We start from the raw sequence: 22,113 nt of genomic DNA on the forward strand, positions 1-22,113 counted from the left end.
CGAGCAAGCAGGATCGATTCTTCCTCCACCTCCCAGGCTTCTTCCTCCCTCCTCCCCCTCCCCCTCCTCCCGCCCCCGCCCTCGCCCTCGCCCCCTCCCCCTTGTGCTACACTGGTTTCTCTCCCCCGCAGACTCGGGCTTTCTGCCGCTAACAGGATGACGCCAGAACGAGGTAGATTCTTCTCATCCACAAACATAGCTTTGTGGAAACTCAAAGCTGGTCACTGGATCCCACTCTGGATGTGGCATACCTTTTGGAAGGATCTTTCTGGAGACACAGTGAAAGTAACTTTCTGAAGGACTTGCCGTATTTTTTCATCATTTCTTTATCCTCTACGCCGGTTTCTAAAGTGGGCGGGTCATTTTGCAAAGTCAACATTAGCACCTGCGGCGAAAACAAAAGAGGAGCGGGTCTCTGTTGAGTGAGCCAAGATGGGATTTTCAGCTTTCCCACAAAAGCATCAAAGAACTTCCTTGACCGGGTTATGGACATGCGTTTCCCATGATTTTGAATCTGCCCACACCCTCCTTATCCCTTTGGTTATTCTCGTGGACAGAACTTAAGAAATTTGCTCTGTCTGTTAAGAATGGTCTCTCAGGGCCACAAGGAAACATGTTTTCTGGGAAGTTAGCTAGCTCTCACGGGACCTCAGGGAACATGTAGCTGCTGGTGGTCAGGAGACAAAGGGACATTCAAGTGTGAAGGCCATTTATAAGCACAGAACCCGATGTACTCAGTCAGGGCTCCTGAAACGTATTAGCAACCCTAAAAATAAAGCCAGAGCATCCCAGGAGGTAAAGAGAACACAAAACGAGAAAACTGCTAAAGGGCTTGGTTAAAAAAAATGAAATAAGAAGATACTGATGGTCAGGATTGAATTATAAGGTACAAAAAAACTATCATCATATCAAAGACTGTGCTACATGGCAGGAGACAAAACAAAGTAAAGTTTCAATCAAAAAGGAAATAATTCTACTCTTTCCCACTAAGAGGAGTATTTACTGTAAAAGGGAGAAGACTGTATAGCATGCGATTGAACTCCAAAATGAATGAACCTCCTTAATGCATAAATCGGGCCTAATTTATGCAAATGCTATACGTGTCAAGACTCCTTTGGAACACTTTGAGGCCTGTGAGTAGATCAATGTTAAAAGTGGCTGTTGTCTGTGAAAGACAACAGCCGGAGGAGACGTGGGCTCTTGTGAACTCCAGACACAAAGTCCCGGTGGGCGGTGGGCGGGCGGCAAACTGGGATTAACAAATGCCTCTTTAGATTCAGGTGGGAAATCAAGGGGAGACAGGGAGATGAAGAAACATAAAAAATAAAACATGGATAAAAGACGGAGTTCTCAGAGTTCCTCCGGTATATTTTCCATAAAAAATTCTTGTATGGTTTACATGTCAACTTCAAACCTTCTGCTTAAAAAAAAAAATCATAAAGAGATGCATTGACATTTTAACTGTATTAAAATTTTAGACAGAAATAGACATAAACCAGGGTATGGGGTGTAAGCCCAGCGGTACTATCTGTTCAGCACAAGGGAAGTCCTGGGCAGAATCACAAACAATATTTTCTAAGTAGTAAATTAGCACTGCTAAAACGTTGACAGATTATCTGTGGCTGGTGAGATCACGGGTGATTGTTCAACCTGCCTCTTTCTGTTAGCGCTTTCAAGTTTCCTACAATAAGAAAGTACTGGGCTGGGGGAGAGGTTGGGAAACAAACGGGGGTCAATCCCGAACCCACACTCCCTAAGCACTGGCTCTATCCCGAAGCCCCACCCCACTGCCCACTTTATGAACACCACTAGAGTCAGGGAACCTATTTATAAACAGATTCAATTCTTTTAAATTTTCTAAAAAATACAAGTTGAAAAATAAAACCGGCATAGAGCAGAGTTCTGATGAAACAACTTCATGACTATCACTGAACAACAGCAGCCTCGAGACGAAGTCTAGTTGGGGGAGTTAGAAATTCTGCCACCCTCCCGGAGGTAGAGCAGATAGGAGAATAACAGAAACCCGAAAATAGTACCCAAAGTATATGGTGCTTCAAAACACCGTGACTCACTCCCTCCCTCCCATCAGATGAGCCACAACACCACGGTCGGGGAGCAGGCTGAAAATGGAATCCACGATCCTTATTTTAAAAGGAAAGACAGAGAGCAGTCTGAGATCCGTCTGCAAGAGCAACGGCCTCCTAGTACATTCTCAGATTGTGTAGAAAAGACCCGAGATCATCCTGCCCTTCCAAGAGCCACACATCTATCTGCTCAACTCTGCACTAAGGCAGAGTGCAGGGCACTGCACCAGTTCTGTCAACTCAGCGCGTGAGAACGTGAGTCAGCCCTCAACTTGGCCAAATTCCCCCTCGAACTCCCACAAGTCTAAGCGGAAAATAAGCATGTTCGGGAGAAGCCATGCCCCCCACCCCCCACACTCCCCGCCCCCATCACAGTTCCAACCCCATAGTCCTCGCTGGCAGTCATTACTTTCATTGGAGGGTATTTGTGGTAAGGCGCTGCTCCCGTTGCTAATTCAATGGCTGTTATTCCAAAACTCCACATGTCAGCCTTGAAGTCATAGCCTCTCACCTAAGAAGGGCAAAGAAGATAAAGAGGAAAAAAAATCACCCACAATCATGTGGCAGGCCTGTTACACATCAGTGCACCCACTACTGTGTCAGATATCTGACGCTATTTATAAAATGTCAGTGTGGTTTGCTAAGGGTTAGCTGACAATCAGGAATTTAAATCTACATTGTGTGATACATTCTACGACTACAATAACTGACTGAAATGAAGGAACACCGGCAGAGCATCAGATCTGTGTTACGTTAGATTAATTAGACACACTCAATATAGATATATCAATGATATGTATTCCCGTACTACAGCAATCAAGGTAACAATTGTTTTTTACCTGTTCCATGACCTCAGGGGCCATCCAACATGGGGTACCAACAAATGTTTTTCTGACTTTATTCCTTGTGACATCACCCCCTGTTGCTAAGAATGCACTTACTCCAAAATCTGAAAAGAAAAAACAAACTTTATTTTATGTTCCATGTGGCTCATAAATCCTGATCTGCATCTCATCCCTCCCTGTTGGGCCCTAGGGTGGTGATGGATCGCTGCAAACACACTCATGGAGTTTCTCAGACACAAGCCAGGCTCACCCTGCTGTCTGCCACCTGCCCTTCTCTACCCTGCAGAACGAACGAGCTATCAGAGGCAATGGGCCAGGCAAGCCCACCAAACCACAGAAAGCTTTCTAAAGACAGTACACAAGGTCACGGTTTCCTCTAATTACCATACCAATGAAAGCATAAACACATTTCAAAAGCCCAGAATATAAAATGTCTTGGCTTTTATTTAAGCTTTTATTTCCCTTAGTCACTAATAAGAATAAAACTCGAGGAAGTAAGAGTGGTATGTAATATAGTTATTTTTTATTGTGATTTTCTAGCCCATTTAATTCTAAGTTACCAATGCTCAAAAAAAGTTGATTTTATAAAGAAAAAAATGAATTCATCTCATATCATCATGCCCTAAACAGTATATATTAATATCTTGGCCAAAATCACAAAAGCAAGGCCACATATCAGGTACTCAAAGCTTAAGTTTGTCCTTATGCAACTGGTTGTTCAAAGGAAAGGCTAAGTCAAGAAAGATTGGGGTTTTTTTCCCCTTCCCCCCCTTCAAAATTTCCTGGATAATTTTCATTACGTTGTAGATGGAATGATACATAGATTTAAAATTATCTCTTACTTTACTTATTAGGTGCATGTGTACATGAGTGCATGTGTCTGTGAGTGTGCATGCTTGTGGCGTGCCCATAAGTTTATCCAGTGTACAGATGCATGCACATCATGTACTTGTGGAGGTCAGCAGTTTTCAGAATTGCTTCTCATCTTGCACAGCATTGGCGTTGTCTCTCTTGCTGCTTCTGCAGTGCTACGAACTACAGGCTCGCTCACTGGCAAGCCACAAACTTGCAGGGTTTTCTCCCCCTCCCACCTGGCTACTGGAGCACTGGGATCTGACTCACAGCCTACAGGCTTGTGTGCCAAACACTTTTACCCAGGGAGCTATCGCACTGGCCAAAACCACGATACTCTTCCTAATACCCACTACATACTAGAAGTTTGGTGTGTGAGATTACTTGGTATACTGGACATGCATATGGACAAATCTGCAAAAACAACTTCTGTCATTGGCAGTAGTGGACAGCTGCTGCTAACTAATGCATGCACCCTCATTTACATTTTTGCATAGAGTAAAATCAGCTGATAAAGAGCCAACCACTCAGGACTAGCACACTTCTTGGTATCAGCCGCATCAAATATCCGCAGAGAGTGAAGTGGTAGATAGAAAGGTCAGAGGGCAGCAGTGCATGCCTCTAGCCCCAACACTTGCGGGCAGCCAGGGCCTCAGAGTAGCACCCTGTCTGCCAAAACTAGGTGCCAGCCAGAAGCTCACCACGTCGCAGGACACTCTGCAGTATGACTGGGGCAATGCTGCTCTGCTATGATTCTCTTTTGCTGGTTCTCTTTGTTGACAGTCAGGATGCCAGCACTTCAAAGAACAGCCTCAAGTACAAGCCTACACCAGAGGCATACAGGGGGTTTGCTTTAGACCCCAGCACTATCATGCCAGAAACCGTTATGTTGCCTCGTAAGTGCAAATATGTTGGCTTTATTAACAGTTAAAACATATTCAATTCCCAACAAATAACATAGTCATCTCCCAACAGGACATCGGTTACAAGTAAATGAAATGAATATTAAGAAATGACGTTTTTGTTCTACTACTACTTGTGTGTTAATATTGAACATAAGTTATATTTCGACAAATGCCATCAATTTAATTTCCATACACGGAGCCTACTCTGAAATTCTTTGAATGACTACACCCCAGTAGCTCACAGAGGAATCAAGTAAACGGTCATTTGTTAAGTATCTACTACCTGTGAGTGACTATTCTAAGGCTTTTAAAAATATAAATTTTAATTTAACTTATATTTCCCTCAAGAAGTTCAACAAAGAATTCAATACTATTTTTATTGAAATAATCTTACAATACGACAATATCAAATAAATGTATTATCTATAAATAATGTGGATAAAGGCTGCTTTGAGGAAATATCAGATCCTTAAACTAAAGTTAACCTTTAAAGATGGGAGCCAATTAAACTATAGTTATTATTCTTCAATTCCTTAAAATTCTACCTGCTTACTCAATATATTTGAGAAGCTAAAAATAATAGCTATGAAAGGTAAATAGAGCAATTAACTATTGACAATGCCTCTTCCATGTGTCTTCCATGATTCGCATGAGTCCCAGGCTTAGTCACAGCCTCAGCTGAGAACATCTACTCTCAAGTCAAAAACAGATGGTTAAATGTCTTTAAAGCACAGCAAAAAAAAAAGGGGGGGGGGATCCAGAAGCAGAAAAGAAAACACCAATCCTAGCATCCCCTCAGAACTATTAACTATGGAATAGCTACAATTTGCAACTATGTGTGGCCAATATGAATATAGAACAATGTATCCATACTGAGGATCTTCAACAGAGGAACATAGTGCACTTATACAAACAGGAAAATCGGTACGTTCTGTTCTCTTCAGACAGTATACATCTGAAGGGAAGAACAGTGAAGAGAAATGGGGTTCTCCTAGAGATGCCTGCATACAGCTGATGAGGTCAGACAACCGTGGGTCAGAAATTATGCACATGTTTCTGGCAACAGAAAGTCAAATGAGTCCAGTCAGCCTGCCCTTGTGCTTTTGCAGGATGTGGGTAAAAGCTACTGTAGGGAAACATTTAGGAGGAGTTCTGTCACCTTAGCAGGGAAGGGCTCCAAACTCTTCTGAATCCATTCACTCCTTTCCTTCCCCCAATCAGTTCCTCCTTTAAGCCAACTTACTTTTTGATGAAAGTCCTGTGGCAGCTTCCTGCGTCCCTATATCCTGCTCCTGTCAGTCCCAGAATCAAGTCTGGGCCTCTAAGTCACAGGCCGGAGGGGTCCTTAAAAGCCTGGTAAGACACTCTTGGCCCTTTGGGTGAAATCGAAGCCTTTTAGCCTAACACATAAATATCAACCCCTTCCTCTCCTGAACATCTACCCCTATTCCCAGATCCAACCAGGACCTCCTGCCCCAACAAAATGTTTTTCTACTGATGTCAGTAGCTCTTAGTGTCCCCAGTGTTGGCTACATACAATACCTGTACTTAGCACACAGGGTTCCCTCCCCCACTTGACTGCAGGCAGTGCTATTCTGAGTCCTCAGGGACCCAGGCATCCTTGGCACCTTGGTCATCGCCAATTCCTTTGATCCATGTTCATCACACCTGCCTATTCTGTCAAGTATCGTTTGAGATTGGTCGTCTTCCTCAGGGTGCACAAATGGAGAGCCCTGAAGAGGACCAGGAACACTGTAGTTATCTGATTTTGAGACGGCCACACACTGAGAGACAGAAGGTAGGTGTCCTGGTGTACAAGACTAACACCAGCCCACACCTCAACTGTTACTTGTAACCTTTTTGGGCCTCTGTTTGCTTGTTCTTACCAGATTTATCAATTAGGTCTAGTTTTCTTTTCCTTTCATTTCAGAAGTCTCGAATTTTCCTCAGGGTGATGGACAACATACTGTTCTCACCTTTTAACAAATGGCATAAGTGAGCCACGGAGGGTGGGGCGTCAGCATTCTTCAGGAGCAGACATGAAATATGAGTGAGAAAGATCTTAAGATGTTACCATCTCAGGAGGATAAGACATGAACTAAGACACAACAGCACAGCATGTACAACCAAATGTCATGGTGTCTGTGTGGGAGGTCACACAGGCTGTAACTGTCACCATAGACAATATCCAAAATGAACCTTAGAGCTGGCCTTGAAGATGAGGTAAGGAGCGGGACAAGTAAGCTGACAGGAAACCAATTCCAGACAAAGGCACTACGTTGGCAAAGCCCAGGCTTGGAGCCAAAGAAAAACTCACGTATTTCTGTGAGAAACCATAAAGGAGGCCAGGTCCTGGGTACCATGGTCCTTGTGACTAAAGACACTTGATGCTCAGCTTTAGCGCTGGGAAGGCTGGGCTCTACAGGGAGGCCGGCTCTCCCTCAGCAACCTCCTACCCAGGTCTCAGGCAAGCATCTGCCACTCAGCCTGAGGAGTGAGTGAGTCGCCAGAGAGGAAACACAGACCTGGGCTGCTGCCTTCACAGATTCCCAGAGGAAACAAACACCGCTGTCTTTACAGAAAAAGCTTCTGTGCTCCTTTTACAGTTGGCAACAAACACACATTTTAAAAAAGAAAGCAAAAACAATGGGAAAAGGCAACCCCTCCTGCCCGATGTAGTCTACAAACTCAGTCTGCCAGTTATGTTGTTACAGTGTCTAAAGTCAACACAGCAGCGTGATATTCTAATCGTAATACCATACATAACCCTGGGGCTCGGTTGGCCTCGGAGAGGACCTGGAACCCCCTGGTTTGCAGAGGTTGCTACGAGCATTCTTATTCTCTGTATCTAAGTATCGATGAGTAAGAGCAAGGTCAAATGCCAGGAATCTATGATGGCGGAAAATGGTGACTTCCTTGGAGCCTACTGGATGCCGGGAAGCAGACTTTGCTTGTGACAATGGAGATTCTCAGCACAGAAAAGTTGTAAAGTATTTGAGAGGTTTTTTTTCTTCACCTTATGTGAAAATAATAAAAAATGCCAGTCGAGCCCAAATACAGATTCACTCCCTGGTATTCCTGTGTAGACTTGGTTTACTGACACCAAACTCAGGTTCAAAAGAGACCTGTGTGCGAATTCTTGGTGTGCCTGCCGCAAGGGAATGTCTCATTCACCCATAGGGGATGAGACCAGTGACTTCCCTGAGCTTACAGGACAAACTGGGAGAACCTTCTAGGGGCTCCCTAGCTAATGAACATCATTAATTAGTCTGAAAATGAACATCATCAAGAGTTAGAAGGACTCCATTAAGTCACCAGCCCTTGCCTACCACAGCTTCTCATGACACCTGCTGTTCTCTAAAAGGGACAGATGTTGTGGTGGAGAGGCAGTCCAGTAAATAGCAGTACTCGCCATCAATCAGCCAATAAGATGTAGTATTTTAATCTATATATCATTAATATATTGGTATATAATGTAAATGTATTTTCTCATACATATATGAAACTTTGCATAGAAAACACTGACACTGGGTCAATTCAATATCTGCTTAGAGAAAAACAGGATTATATTTGATAGTTCAAAACTTTCTAAAGGTAATTCATAGCATATAAGACAGACAGTAAACTTTCAGTCCTCAGCAGTGGCTAGGTGAAGAGAGAAGCCTGCCCTCATATCCTCGGAGGCGGTCATCCTGGAGAGGTCTTAGCTACCAGCGGTCCCTGTTACTAGAGGCCAAGGTTTTATAAAGTCGAACAGCTGAGTGAGAAGCCTGAGGGGTCCGCGCTCGGGGGCTGCTCACGGCAAATAGAGTTTGCACCTGGTCCAACGAGCAGCAGGGACCAAAGTGGCTGAGAAGAAACGTTGGGAAAGCCCGTGCAAAACTGCACAGGAAAGGAAAGGGGTTGGCAGCGGGGGGCCGACCGCAGCTGTAACTCAGCAGTGCAATTAACAGAGAGGGATCTGTGACTTAGTGGATACTGGAATCGAAAAGGAGGAAGGAACGAGAAGACTCAAGACTTGCCAAAGAACACAGTGACAGAGGGCCTAAAATAAAATCACAGTCCTTCTAAAAGAAAGCGAAGGAGATCAAAATGGATTGGAGGGGGCGGGGATTGATATTCTGCACGACCAAGTTTTCCCGGAGTAAAGACCAAGCTGTGATTATGCATCTCAGAAAGAGTAGTTCAAGGTTCTCCAGCCGAATGTTCTATTCATGTCATCAAAAACAACCTCTTTCTAATTTAACTTGAAGCTGGGGTTTTTTGGTTGTTTTTTAGTTTGTTTGTTTTTCATTTCTCCAACCCCTTTATGAAAGGCTGTCAAACTGAAATGTCCTTCTGAATGCCTACCGTCCTCAGCCCCTGCAGCATCTGGGCTTCCCTGAGCTCTACAGGTTCCTTAAGGATTCATTCGTGTATTCTATATATAAGTACGCTGTAGCCGTCCTCAGACACACCAGGAGAGGACATCACATCTCATTACAGATGGTTGTGAGCCACCATGTGGTTGCTGGGAATTGAACTCATGGTCTCTAGAAGAGCAGTCGGTGCTCTTAACCACTGAGCCATCTCTCCAAGCCTACAGGTTCCTTAAAATGACAGACCCCTAACAAGCACGTGAAGAACTTTGTGGCTTAAGTCATTACTGTGCAACCTGCACAGTAACAATACAAAAACAGAGGCGAACTCGTCTCCGTTCTATTCGGAACCAACTACAGAATGTGTGTTTTAGCAATGTATCTCATGTTCCTTGTGCTGTCTAGACTGGGGTATGTGTCAGTGTGCACTGGGATGTTTGTCAGCACCACTGGATCTTGTCCGTTCCTGGTAGAATGCAAGGCCTGGAGCCTTGACAGCATGAGCTTGCAGAGTTGTGTTTTAGACACAACTGCCTCCCCAGGGAGACCAGACATGAGGAAACAGGTGCAAGAGTGGCCTTTGCATGAGTCGATAGGCATGAATAATAATAATAATAATAATAATAATAATAATAATAATGACGATAACAACAACAACAACAACAAGGGAAGCAACAAATGACACTCAGCTGCCCCTTCACCTCCATTTCTTAGAGAGGGAGGAAAAGCAGGACCAGAGAGAGCCATGGCTTCCTCAACTAGAGAGTCAGGTGTGCCTCTTTAAAGTGCAGTCCAACGTACAAATTCTTCCTAAAGTCATTCTTCCTAAAGTAGAGTTTTGACCTTGAAACACTGATCAACTCCCCAATCCCCGATGGTTGCCTCAAGATTGGCGCTGGGGAATGAGGAAACTCCTCCGAGGCCAGAAGTCAGCATGCCTCAGAAGCCACCCAGCTTCCTGTGTTGCCTTTTCTCAAGGTAAGCTTCCCCAAAAGCCAGCCAAGTGCCATCAATTTCTTGAACTGACCAAGTAACCAACCGGTTGTTTCACTTTTCTAACAAGTGATTAAACCTGGTCTTTGTCCACCAGTTTATCTTTGCTTATGAATCAGATCACAGCAACCTCTAGCTTTCTTGGAGTAGTGCCATCCTCAAAATGTCTTCAGGCCTCCAGGCACTGAGAGCCAAGTCTTAAATGGAAACCCGGAGGCCATGACCTCCTTCCTATCAGCTGGGAAACCTGCAACTGAGGAACAGAGGAGAGAGTTCAGGACAGTACTTCCTCAAAGGAGGCAGAGGGGACACGTTAAGTGTCCAAGTGAGCACTGTAACTCTGGGTTTCAGAACCCTGCTGGGCCAGGAGCAGAATTAAAGGCTAAGGGGATGGAGCCCAGATGCCACCAAGCCCTGAGACAGCAGACAGCCACCTACACTTAACAGTGCTCCTTTCCTTCTAGAAAAGTTTTCCTTTTGTGACAGTGGCTTTTCAGCATGCCCACTAAAACGAGCCTAGCTGACACAGGGCCACGGGCACAGTGGCTGACACAGAAGATAGCGAGTGAGATCCGAGGGGAGTATTCCGCAAGATCTTGTGGGAGAGTCTGCACCTAAATGGGCTCCTTTGCTTCCCACACTCCCCTTCCTGTGCCAGAATCAACAGAAGGCAGGTGCTCCTGGCCTGGAGAGTGGTCCCTGGGTTCTGCTGAGTAGGGTTCTGAAACCCAGAGGTATGGTGCTCACTCAGACCCAGCAGACATAGAAAGGAAACAGGAAAGAATCCATGACCTTCACGATGCCCTGCAGCAACTGTGAAACCATGTGGCCGAGATTCCTGGATATGGGAGCTAGTCCAACGTCCTTGATGCTTAATCTCCCGTTAGACAACAACTCTAGGACTTGTACCCAAAGGCTTAACACTTACAGTCTCCTGTCTTCCTCCAAGCCATCCATGTGCACTGCCACACTGCCTGATTGCCAAGAATGAACAAATGCACCAAAAACCAGAGCTGTTGCAATTCCCGAAAGGATTTGGTAAAAAAAAAAAAAAAAAGCAAGAAAGCAGTTTACTATGAACTGCAATTTTTGATTATAAAACAGCCCCAGTATTAGCACAGCTTTTTCTGCCAGGGGCATAGCTCAAGATGAATAATTGCAGAAGTGTCTCAAGGGGGATGAAGCACACATTGAAAGCAAAGTCTAACTTTTGGTTGCTATTTGGAGCAATAATTTCACAACCTTGACTGGAACAACACACTTCTAGGAAATAGGAGAGAGCTATCTTTAAAGCCCTAGAGTCTCGACCCTCGGGGACTGGAAGGAGCAGTGTCACCAGGAGCATCTCAGAAATGCAGGGTCTCAGGTCCCTGTCCGGAGCCACTGGATCAGCATCTGCACTACGGCAAGATGCTCAACCAACTGACTGTGAACTCAAGGTGAGGACTCCTAGCCAACCACTGTGTCTGGAAGACCTCGATGCACAGCATTTCCCCAGCTTCCCTCATTCAACTCTTAGAAGAAGAGAGCCACAGCCGTGGGAAGAGAATGTAGGGGAAAGTTTATATGTACATAAGGTCACATATTGTGTGACACGGTACGTCCAAGGGCAATACAAGTGTAAATGACAATGTGACAGTGAACTACTTAATCCAGTAACTCTCAACTGTGTCCACTGCGTCCAGAAGGCCAAGTAGCCGAGCACGGTCTCACCTCTACGGGGATTCAGAATCTTGAAAATGAATGTATAACCACATTCCTGTAAACTGCCTGTCACGAACAGCTGCCCAGCGGAGAGGCCGTGGTACGGGGAGAGAATCTGTGGTGCCGGTTAAAGCACAGAGGTTTACAGCTGCGCTCACTGCTTTCCCATTTGGAAAATGGGACACTGATGAACTGAGGGAAATATCTCATCTCATCAAAGCAATAACGGGGAACACACTGATCTTTTAAGGGACTTGGTAATCGTGTTGGCCACTGATCTACAACTAGTTATCAAATGCCACCTGCCCTGCTCCAGAGAGAAACAGTCTGTGGAGTGTGGGGGGAAACCAGAATCATCTAAAAACATCACTGTTGCTCCCCCACCCCCACGCCTCCCACCAGGCCCTGCCTTTCATTTTGCATTTTTCCTTCTTACAAGCAAATGGTGCTCACTGATCTGGTCTGGCTTTGGTAGCTGAGGGCCCCATTCATAGGATAGTGACTGAGGCATTCACAGACCAAAACATGATCCTGCGGAATTTCCTGAGTCTGGGCCCTGGAGGGTCATTTGTCAGCTGTTCTGGACAAATGTATGTTCCCCATCGGTGAATGAGAGCGAGGGGCCATCCTGATGGTCTCCGAAACATCAGACAATGACGATTTCACAAGTTTTTCTGACAGCAAAATAAGAGAAGAAACTAGATGGCATGCCTTTATGTTCCTCAAAGGAAGGTTTTAAAATGCGGAAATAAAGGAAGCAGAAGGGACGCCTACCCAGACGCGGGCCCTCATCTAGGTAGAGCCTCAATATTCCCACGAACCAGTTTCCTTGCAATGGAAAACTTGAGACTTAATCCAGCTATGCTGAAGGTCCAGGCAGAAGCCAGTTTTCTCCAGTACAAAGATACACCAATCGATGGTCAACTCCCTACTGAATATGACTCTTACTGTGAATAGAGGAAAACCAAGTTTCCCAACGCATAGAAGGGCTAATTTAAAGATATTCCGACAATGGCAGCCACAGACACAAAACTAGGCTTACTCGCATCCTCCTCCATGCCTGAAATGACCCACTGGTTTGCACGATTTAAAACAGGACCGGAAAGGTCTGTAGTGATTACAGTTAATGAGGAACCATGCAAACGTTTTGATACAAGATAGGTCCTTGGAGATCGTGTTGCCAACTCTCCTTATTTTCCAGCTGAAGGAACTGATCCCTGGTGCAGATGAACGGTCAGAAAGTATAGAGGTGAAGTTCCTGTGGGAGGTTGGGGGGGGGTCTCTGCCACAGGCACTGCAAGGGCAGTCTGAGGAGATTCGAGAGCAATCTGCTTGCATGACCTTCTGACAGACTGAACTTCCACACACAAGTCTGTAACGGCTCAGCAGTCCTCAGATCCCTCAGCGCCGAAGCCTGCTCTGCTGAGCGGCCAGCACTGCTCTGAGGTAAATACATGACACCAGGATCATTTCCAAAGCCAGAGTCACACTTCTGAAGTCACGGGGGTCTACAGCTGGCCATACCCGAAAAGACAGGCACGTGCGTCTTAGATCAAATATTAATACTTATAAATTTCCAATGCGACATTTATACGCTCGCAGGTGGCCATTTGCAGGTGAACCTCTACTGAACTGGCTCCACTATCAGAAGCTTCTACGAAACCAGAGCCCCCTGTCTGTACACCGAAAAGAGACAGACCCTGTGGGAAATGCTGAGAACAGGCCCAGTTGCCACAAGTATTCAAGGAAACAACTGACATCATTTTTGCAAAGTTCTAAGAAGGATTAATTGAGGATAACAAAAGACTCAAAGAATCTGCAGGATTTCAAATCCGAAATAAGGAAAACTCTCCCATTTAAAGCCAGAAGATCCTGGACAGATGTCATACAGACCCTAAGAGAACACAAATGCAAGCCCAGGGTACTGTACCCTGCAAAACTCTCAATTAATGTAGATGAAGAAACCAAGATATTCAATGACAAAACCAAATTTACACAATATCTTTCTACAAATCCAGCACTACAAAGGATAATAAATGGTAAAGCCCAACATAAGGAGGCAAGCTATACCCTAGAAGAAGCAAGAAACTAATTGTCTTGGCACCAAAACAAAGAGAAGAAAAGCACACAAACATAACCTCATATAAAAATATGAATATAACAGGAAGCAATAATCACTATTCCTTAATATCTCTCAACATCAATGGCCTCAACTCCCCAATAAAAAGACATAGATTAACAAACTGGATACGCAACGAGGACCCTGCATTCTGCTGCCTACAGGAAACACACCTCAGAGACAAAGACGGAAACTACCTCAGAGTGAAAGGCTGGAAAACAACTTTCCAAGCAAATAGTCGGAAGAAGCAAGCTGGAGCAGCCGTTCTAATATCAAATAAAGTCAATTTTCAACTAAAAGTCATCAAAAAAGATAAGGAAGGACACTTCATATTCATCAAAGGAAAAATCCACCAAGATGAACTCTCAGTCCTAAATATCTATGCCCCAAATACAAGGGCAACTACATACGTAAAAGAAACCTTACTAAAGTTCAAAGCACACATTGCACCTCACACAATAATAGTAGGAGATTTCAAAACCCCACTCTCATCAATGGACAGATCATGGAAACAGAAATTAAACAGAGATGTAGACAGACTAAGGGAAGTCATGAACCAAATGGACTTAACAGATATTTATAGAACATTCTATCCTAAAGCAAAAGGATATGCCTTCTTCTCAGCTCTTCATGGTACTTTCTCCAAAATTGACCATATAATTGGTCAAAAAACGGGCCTCAACAGGTACAGAAAGATAGAAATAATCCCATGCGTGCTATCAGACCACCACGGCCTAAAGCTGGTCTTTAATAACAATAAGGGAAGAATGCCCACATATACGTGGAAATTGAACAATGCTCTACTCAATGATAACCTGGTCAAGGAAGAAATAAAGAAAGAAATTAAAGACTTTTTAGAATTTAATGAAAATACAACATACCCAAACTTATGGGACACAATGAAAGCTGTGCTAAGAGGAAAACTCATAGCTCTGAGTGCCTGCAGAAAGAAACAGGAGAGAGCATATGTCAGCAGCTTGACAGCACACCTAAAAGCTCTAGAACAAAAAGAAGCAAATACACGCAGGAGGAGTAGAAGGCAGGAAATAATCAAACTCAGAGCTGAAATCAACCAAGTAGAAACAAAAAGGACCATAGAAAGAATCAACAGAACCAAAAGTTGGTTCTTTGAGAAAATCAACAAGATAGATAAACCCTTAGCCAGACTAACGAGAGGACACAGAGAGTGAGTCCAAATTAACAAAATCAGAAATGAAAAGGGAGACATAACTACAGATTCAGAGGAAATTCAAAAAATCATCAGATCTTACTATAAAAACCTATATTCAACAAAACTTGAAAATCTGCAGGAAATGGACAATTTCCTAGACAGATACCAGGTACCGAAGTTAAATCAGGAACAGATAAACCAGTTAAACAACCCCATAAATCCTAAGGAAATAGAAGCAGTCATTAAAGGTCTCCCAACCAAAAAGAGCCCAGGTCCAGACGGGTTTAGTGCAGAATTCTATCAGGCCTTCATAGAAGACCTCATACTAATACTATCCAAACTATTCCACAAAATTGAAACAGATGGAGCACTACTGAGTTCCTTCTATGAAGCCACAATTACTCTTATACCTAAACCACACAAAGACCCAACAAAGAAAGAGAACTTCAGACCAATTTCCCTTATGAATATCGACGCAAAAATACTCAACAAAATTCTGGCAAACCGAATCCAAGAGCACATCAAAACAATCATCCACCATGACCAAGTAGGCTTCATCCCAGGCATGCAGGGATGGTTTAATATATGGAAAACCATCAACATGATCCATTATATAAACAAACTGAAAGAACAAAACCACATGATCATTTCATTAGATGCTGAGAAAGCATTTGACAAAATTCAACACCGCTTCATGATAAAAGTCCTGGAAAGAATAGGAATTCAAGGCCCATACCTAAACATAGTAAAAGCCATATACTGCAAACCAGTTGCTAACATTAAACTAAATGGAGAGAAACTTGAAGCAATCCCACTAAAATCAGGGACTAGACGAGGCTGCCCACTCTCTCCCTACTTATTCAATATAGTTCTTGAAGTTCTAGCCAGAACAATCAGACAACAAAAGGAGGTCAAGGGGATACAGATCGGAAAAGAAGAAGTCAAAATATCACTATTTGCAGATGATATGATAGTATATTTAAGTGATCCCAAAAGTTCCACCAGAGAATTACTAAAGCTGATAAACAACTTCAGCAAAGTGGCTAGGTATAAAATTAACTCAAATAAATCAGTAGCCTTCCTCTACACAAAAGAGAAACAAGCCGAGAAAGAAATTAGGGAAACGACACCCTTCATAATAGACCCAAATAATATAAAGTACCTCGGTGTGACTTTAACCAAGCAAGTAAAAGATCTGTACAATAAGAACTTCAAGACTCTGAAGAAAGAAATTGAAGAAGACCTCAGTAGATGGAAAGATCTCCCATGCTCATGGATTGGCAGGATTAATATAGTAAAAATGGCCATTTTACTAAAAGCGATAAACAGATTCAATGTAATCCCCATCAAAATACCAATCCATTTCTTCAAAGAGTTAGAACAATTTGCAAATTCATCTGGAATAACAAAAAACCCAGGATAGCTAAAACTATCCTCAACAATAAAAGGACTTCAGGGGGAATCACTATCCCTGAACTCAAGCAGTATTACAGAGAAATAGTGATAAAACTGCATGGTATTGGTACAGAGACAGACAGATAGACCAGTAGAACAGAATTGAAGACCCAGAAATGAACCCACACACCTATGGTCACTTGATTTTTGACAAAGGAGCCAAAACCATCCAATGGAAAAAAGATAGCATTTTCAGCAAATGGTGCTGGTTCAACTGGAGGTCAACATGTAGAAGAATGCAGATTGATCCATGCTTATCACCCTGTACAAAGCTTAAGTCCAAGTGGATCAAGGACCTCCACATCAAACCAGATACATTCAAACTAATAAAGGAAAACTAGGGCAGCATCTGGAACACATGGGCACTGAAAAAAATTTCCTGAACAAAACACCAATGGTTTATGCTCTAAGATCAAGAATCGACAAATGGGATCTCATAAAACTGCAAAGCTTCTGTAAGGCAAAGGACACTGTGGTTAGGACAAAACAGCAACCAGCAGACTGGGAAAAGATCTTTACCAATCCTACAACAGATAGAGGCCTTATATTCAAAATATACAAAGAACTCAAGAAGTTAGACCGCAGGGAGACAAATAACCCTATTAAAAAATGGGGTTCAGAGCTAAACAAAGAATTCACAGCTAAGGAATGCCAAATGGCTGAGAAACACCTAAAGAAATGTTCAACATCTTTAGTCATAAGGGAAATGCAAATCAAAACAACCCTGAGATTTCACCTCACGCCAGTGAGAATGGCTAAGATCAAAAACTCAGGTGACAGCAAATGCTGGCGAGGATGTGGAGAAAGAGGAACACTCCTCCATTGTTGGTGGGATTGCAGACTGGTACAACCATTCCAGAAGTCAGTCTGGAGGTTCCTCAGAAAATTGGACATTGCACTACCTGAGGACTCAGCTATACCTCTCTTGGGCATATACCCAAAAGATGCCCCAACAAATAAAAAAGACACGTGCTCCACTATGTTCATAGCAGCCTTATTTATAATAGCCAGAAGCTGGAAAGAACCCAGATGCCCTTCAACAGAGGAATGGATACAGAAAATGTGGTACATCTACACAATGGAATATTACACAGCTATCAAAAACAATGACTTTATGACATTCGTAGGCAAATGGTTGGAACTGGAAAATATCATCCTGAGTGAGGTAACCCAATCACAGAAAAACACACATGGTATGCACTCATTGATAAGTGGCTATTAGCCCAAATGCTTCAATTACCCTAGATGCCTAGAACACATGAAACTCAAGACGGATGATCAAAATGTGAATGCTTCACTCCTTCTTTAAAAGGGAAACAAGAATACCCTTGGCAGGGAATAGAGAGGCAAAGATTAAAACAGAGACAGAAGGAACACCCATTCAGAGCCTGCCCCACATGTGGCCCATACATATACAGCCATGCAGCCACCCAATTAGACAAGATGGATGAAGCAAAGAAGTGCAGGCAGGCAGGAGCCCGATGTAGATCGCTCCTGAGAGACACAGCCAGAATACAGCAAATATAGAGGCAAATGCCAGCAGCAAACCACTGAACTGAGAACAGGACCCCCGTTGAAGGAATCAGAGAAAGGACTGGAAAGCTTGAAGTGGCTCGAGACCCCATATGAACAATGCCAAGCAACCAGAGCTTCCAGGGACTAAGCCACTACCTAAAGACTATACATGGACTGACCCTGGACTCTGACCTCATTGGTAGCAATGAATATCCTAGTAAGATCACCAGTGTAAGTGAAAGCCCTTGGTCCTGCTAAGACTGAACCCCCAGTGAACGTGATTGTTCGGGGGAGGGCGGCAATGGGGGGAGGATGGGGAGGGGAACACCCGTAAAGAAGGGGAGGGGGAGAGGTTAGGGGGATGTTGGCCGGTAAACCGGGAAAGGGAATAACAATCGAAATGTAAATAAATACTCAAGTTAATAAAAAAAATAAAAGAAATAAAAAAATAAAAAAATAAAAAATAAAAAAAACAACCGCTTGTTCTTAAGAGCATTCGTTAGCCGTGGTTGCTCAGTACGCTTAAGCTCTTCTTGCTATTTATCAGGTTCTCACTGGGCACCAGGAGCCAGCTTGCCAAGTCAACCAAGCTTTAGATTCAGTGCAGGCTGTGTCTCCAAAGGGTAAGGTGGAAAGGGATAGAGGGAGACAGCAAATGCTGGCCACTGGCCTCCGCAGGGGCAGGAGAGTGAGGGCAGGCACGACCACACAAACCCGCGTGCACACACACACGCATAAACCACATGGAGAAAATTAATAAGGTGTAGGACCTATGAGGAAAACGCTGGCGGCTGAGCTATGGCCCCCACTCACACGCCCACACATGAACACCCTCCTGCTGTAACATGGGTAAATACATACCCCACACGTGTAAACGCAGGTACACATACTGTCTTACAGCTAAACGTGCCGTGCCTATTTCACTTGCACTCTGTCCTTGATGGCAATAAGATGTCCACTGTTTGCCACTCTGTCAACTCAGAGGACTGTGTGCAAAGGCTTGATTGATAAATGTCAATGAGTCAATTTAAGATACACTGAACATCTAACGGTCACCTTTTGCCAGGGACAGAACAGACTATAAAAAACCAGAGAAAATAAATGGGAAAAAATGTACTAATAGCCTCGACTTATTCTTTTGGTCTAAGACTCTAGTTTTGCCCAGATCGCTATAGTTTTTATGATGTGTGAAACTTACTGGTGACAGTTAAAGCCCTGAAAAGAAGGAAGGAAAGAACAGAGAAGGAGAAAGAAGGTGGAAAGGGAGAGAGGGAAAGAGACTGAATCCCATCTACTTGCCTGATGCTCAGCCCCGCCCCCACCCGGCCCTCACCCCTTCCCTCCCCCACCCCACGCAGTTCAGTGTGCACAGCTGAGGAAGGACTGTGGCAGGAAGCAGAGCAGACCCTCTTCCTTGCTGGATTCACCCTGTAAGCTTCCTTGAGTTATTGCCCGAGCTAATCCGAGCAGCTGCCAAGGGGGAGAAGCTGCTCACAGTCTGTCCTAGGTGCCTCTTGGTACAGCTGGAATAGCAAACCAAGTCTCCAGAGCTGATCACATCCTTGGCTCATGCGTGAGGTTTCCCCAGATATTATCATCTATCAAAGTCCCCCAAGCCAAGAAGTCACATCAACTAACTTACTCTCCTTATTAACCAAAAAAAGAAAAAAAAAGAAAGAAAAAGAAAGAGAGAGAGAGAAAGAAAGGAAGGAAGGAAGGAAGGAAGGAAGGGAGGGAGGGAGGGAGGGAGGGAGGGAGGGAGGGAGGGAGAGAGAGAGAGAGAGAGAGAGAGAGAGAGAGAGAGAGAAAGAAAAAAGGAACTGGTCTGAGATTTTTCTATAATTGGTCAAACCATAATCTATATGATTGTGAACTATCCCTGAAGCAGCTCATATCTACCAAGGCTCCTAATTCATCTACAGACTCTATTTTCTAGGCATGCACAATGTCCCCTGTCATCTGTTTCCTTCTTTGATTTCATTGACTATTTAATCCATAGTTACCCAGGGCAAAGCATACCCAAAACTGAGGTCAAACTTCTTTTTCCATTAAGAAACTATCTTCAGTGAGGCGCACTGGCCCGCCTGCTACAATCCCTGTACTCAGGAGGTGGAAACAAGATTCTGAGTTCAAGAACAGCCTGTCTCTAAACAAAAACCTACTTTCAGCTTTAGAGGGAAATGTGTGTGTGTGTGTGTGTGTGTGTGTGTGTGTGTGTGTGTGTGTGTGTGTAGATATTTTAAATACCTCTGCCCTGGTGTGTTGGTATACAAGCGTCTTCAGTTAATATATCAACAACTATAATGTCTTATATCACCGACAGGCTCCTTGACTTGCAGGAGACAGGGCATCCAGCATGTGTTCCAGTCACATCACAGTCACCGAATCTTCCTGAACCCCTTCCTCCCTCCCGTCAGCCACTCCCGGTGAAGGTGAAGTACTGATAAACACATGGAGTTTCTACCTTTGGGAGCTACCTGGTTTGGAAGGAAGAGGAAGAAAGAGGGCCCCAGTTTTCACAGTACCACAGGCTGGATAGATCAAGTGAGGCTGTGTAGAAACCATGTTCAAAGTTCTCAGGGCTCAACCAAGTGAGGCTGGGTTAGTGAAGGGGGCGGGGGGGATGGAGGAGGGTTTCACAGGAGTGGTTGCCAGAAACAGAGGTGTAGGGTAGATGGTGTTAGGAGAGTGAAGAGGGTCCAGGAGCACGTGTAGAGGAGACACAACCATAGGCAGGCCCCTCTGCACAGTCATGGGGGTGGGGGGCAACTGTAGGCCAGGAAGTGACCCCGGGCAGTACACAGTGGACTCTCCCTCAGTTGAGAATGGGAAATGATAGGGGCAAACAAAGGGGAACAGTAAAGGAACAGGGTAGGAGGTCAGTCAGAACGCACGGAGCCCTGCCCTTTAACCACTTCCTTGTCATCTTGCAACACTGCAAAATAGTAAAGCCCTGCCCCCTTCCACTAGCCCGGAGAAGGCTGACTGCAAAATGGAACGTTTTAATCGCGCTCTGGTGTTTTCTTATTGAAGATACGTACAGATTACGTGGTTATGGGCCAGATCGAGCAATGCCAGCTTCCAATTAGGCTTCCCAGTGAGTGTCAGAGCCCATGCTCTGGCCATGGTGGGCCAATAAATACGACACAGACGCTACTGGCAATTACTCATTGAGACTCACTTGCTCTCAGAGAAAGCCCATACTCACCGATGGCTGCTTCCGGGACAGATCGAGTTTCCACATTACCTTGCTGCAAGCACCAGCCTCTGTTCTCCACAACATAAGCAACACCTAGTGAACCTCCAGTGACCTCCATCAACGTCCAAGGGACACCAATCCCACACACTCCCCACATACTCTTCCCCTGAGAATAATACCAATGCCTGTGGCACACTGTGGGGGACAAGAGTGAGGTTGAACCCTGTCCGAACCCTGAAACTCTCATCTTGAACCCTGAATGTTCAGTGCCTGCATGCTCTGGGTTAAGGAGCCCCTACCACCATCACTGGGGTAGTCACATTGCCTGGTGGCCAAATTACAGGTTAAGCTTTCTCTCTCCCCATAAGGACCCGTCTGGCAGGCACCCGGAATTCCTCTTCATGTAAACAAAGCATTCCCAGCACCTCAGTCCCAGCCAATAATGTACATTCACCCCCAAACCCTACGCACTCCAAGAGGATTCTATACAACCCTTAGAACTCTTGAATTAAGGAGAGCTATGACACAGAAACTATCTCAGAAACTATCTCGGAGAAGGCATCTTTCTTCCCCCAGCATGCAAAGCCACAAGTACCTGCCTACCCACCCGACCTGGACAAGCCTCTTCCCTTTGATTTCTGGCCTGGCGTGTGACGGTGACTGAACACGGGGAGGGCAGAAGTGGAACCATCATGCAATGCACTGAAAAGAAGTTTCCTTGCGAACCTCGAGGACTGTTTTTGTCGGGAAGATTTCAGTGTTCAGAAGCCGACCATGGGTCTAAGGATGAAGGGAACATCCTCTCCCTCCCAGCAAGCAAAGCGTAAGGAAGTCAAACAGGCTCTTATGTTGAGGCTGGCGTGAGGGGAACTTTCCAGTATCCTGTGCTGCTTAGCCCAGTAGGACTCAATTT

The 22,113-nt window shown here is 44.5% G+C and overlaps 1 protein-coding gene across 4 annotated transcripts in view; it reads right to left on the reverse strand.

Annotated features, from left to right (window-relative positions):
- The window catches only part of Stk39 (serine threonine kinase 39), a 266,876-nt gene that overhangs the window by 157,107 nt on the left and 87,656 nt on the right, over window positions 1-22,113 (reverse strand). For 3 of the 4 annotated variants that reach the window (XR_010064688.1, NM_019362.1, XM_008761922.4), the window contains 3 exon segments: window positions 2,924-3,033; window positions 2,494-2,595; window positions 252-385 (listed from right to left, as the gene is read on the reverse strand). Coding sequence is in view for 3 of the 4 variants with exons in the window: in NM_019362.1 (NP_062235.1) it covers window positions 252-385; window positions 2,494-2,595; window positions 2,924-3,033 (346 nt within the window). In the remaining variant the exon portion in view is untranslated. 4 annotated transcript variants of the gene reach the window in all.

Source organism: Rattus norvegicus, chromosome 3 (genome assembly GCF_036323735.1).
Source record: "Rattus norvegicus strain BN/NHsdMcwi chromosome 3, GRCr8, whole genome shotgun sequence".
NCBI lineage: Eukaryota > Metazoa > Chordata > Mammalia > Rodentia > Muridae > Rattus > Rattus norvegicus.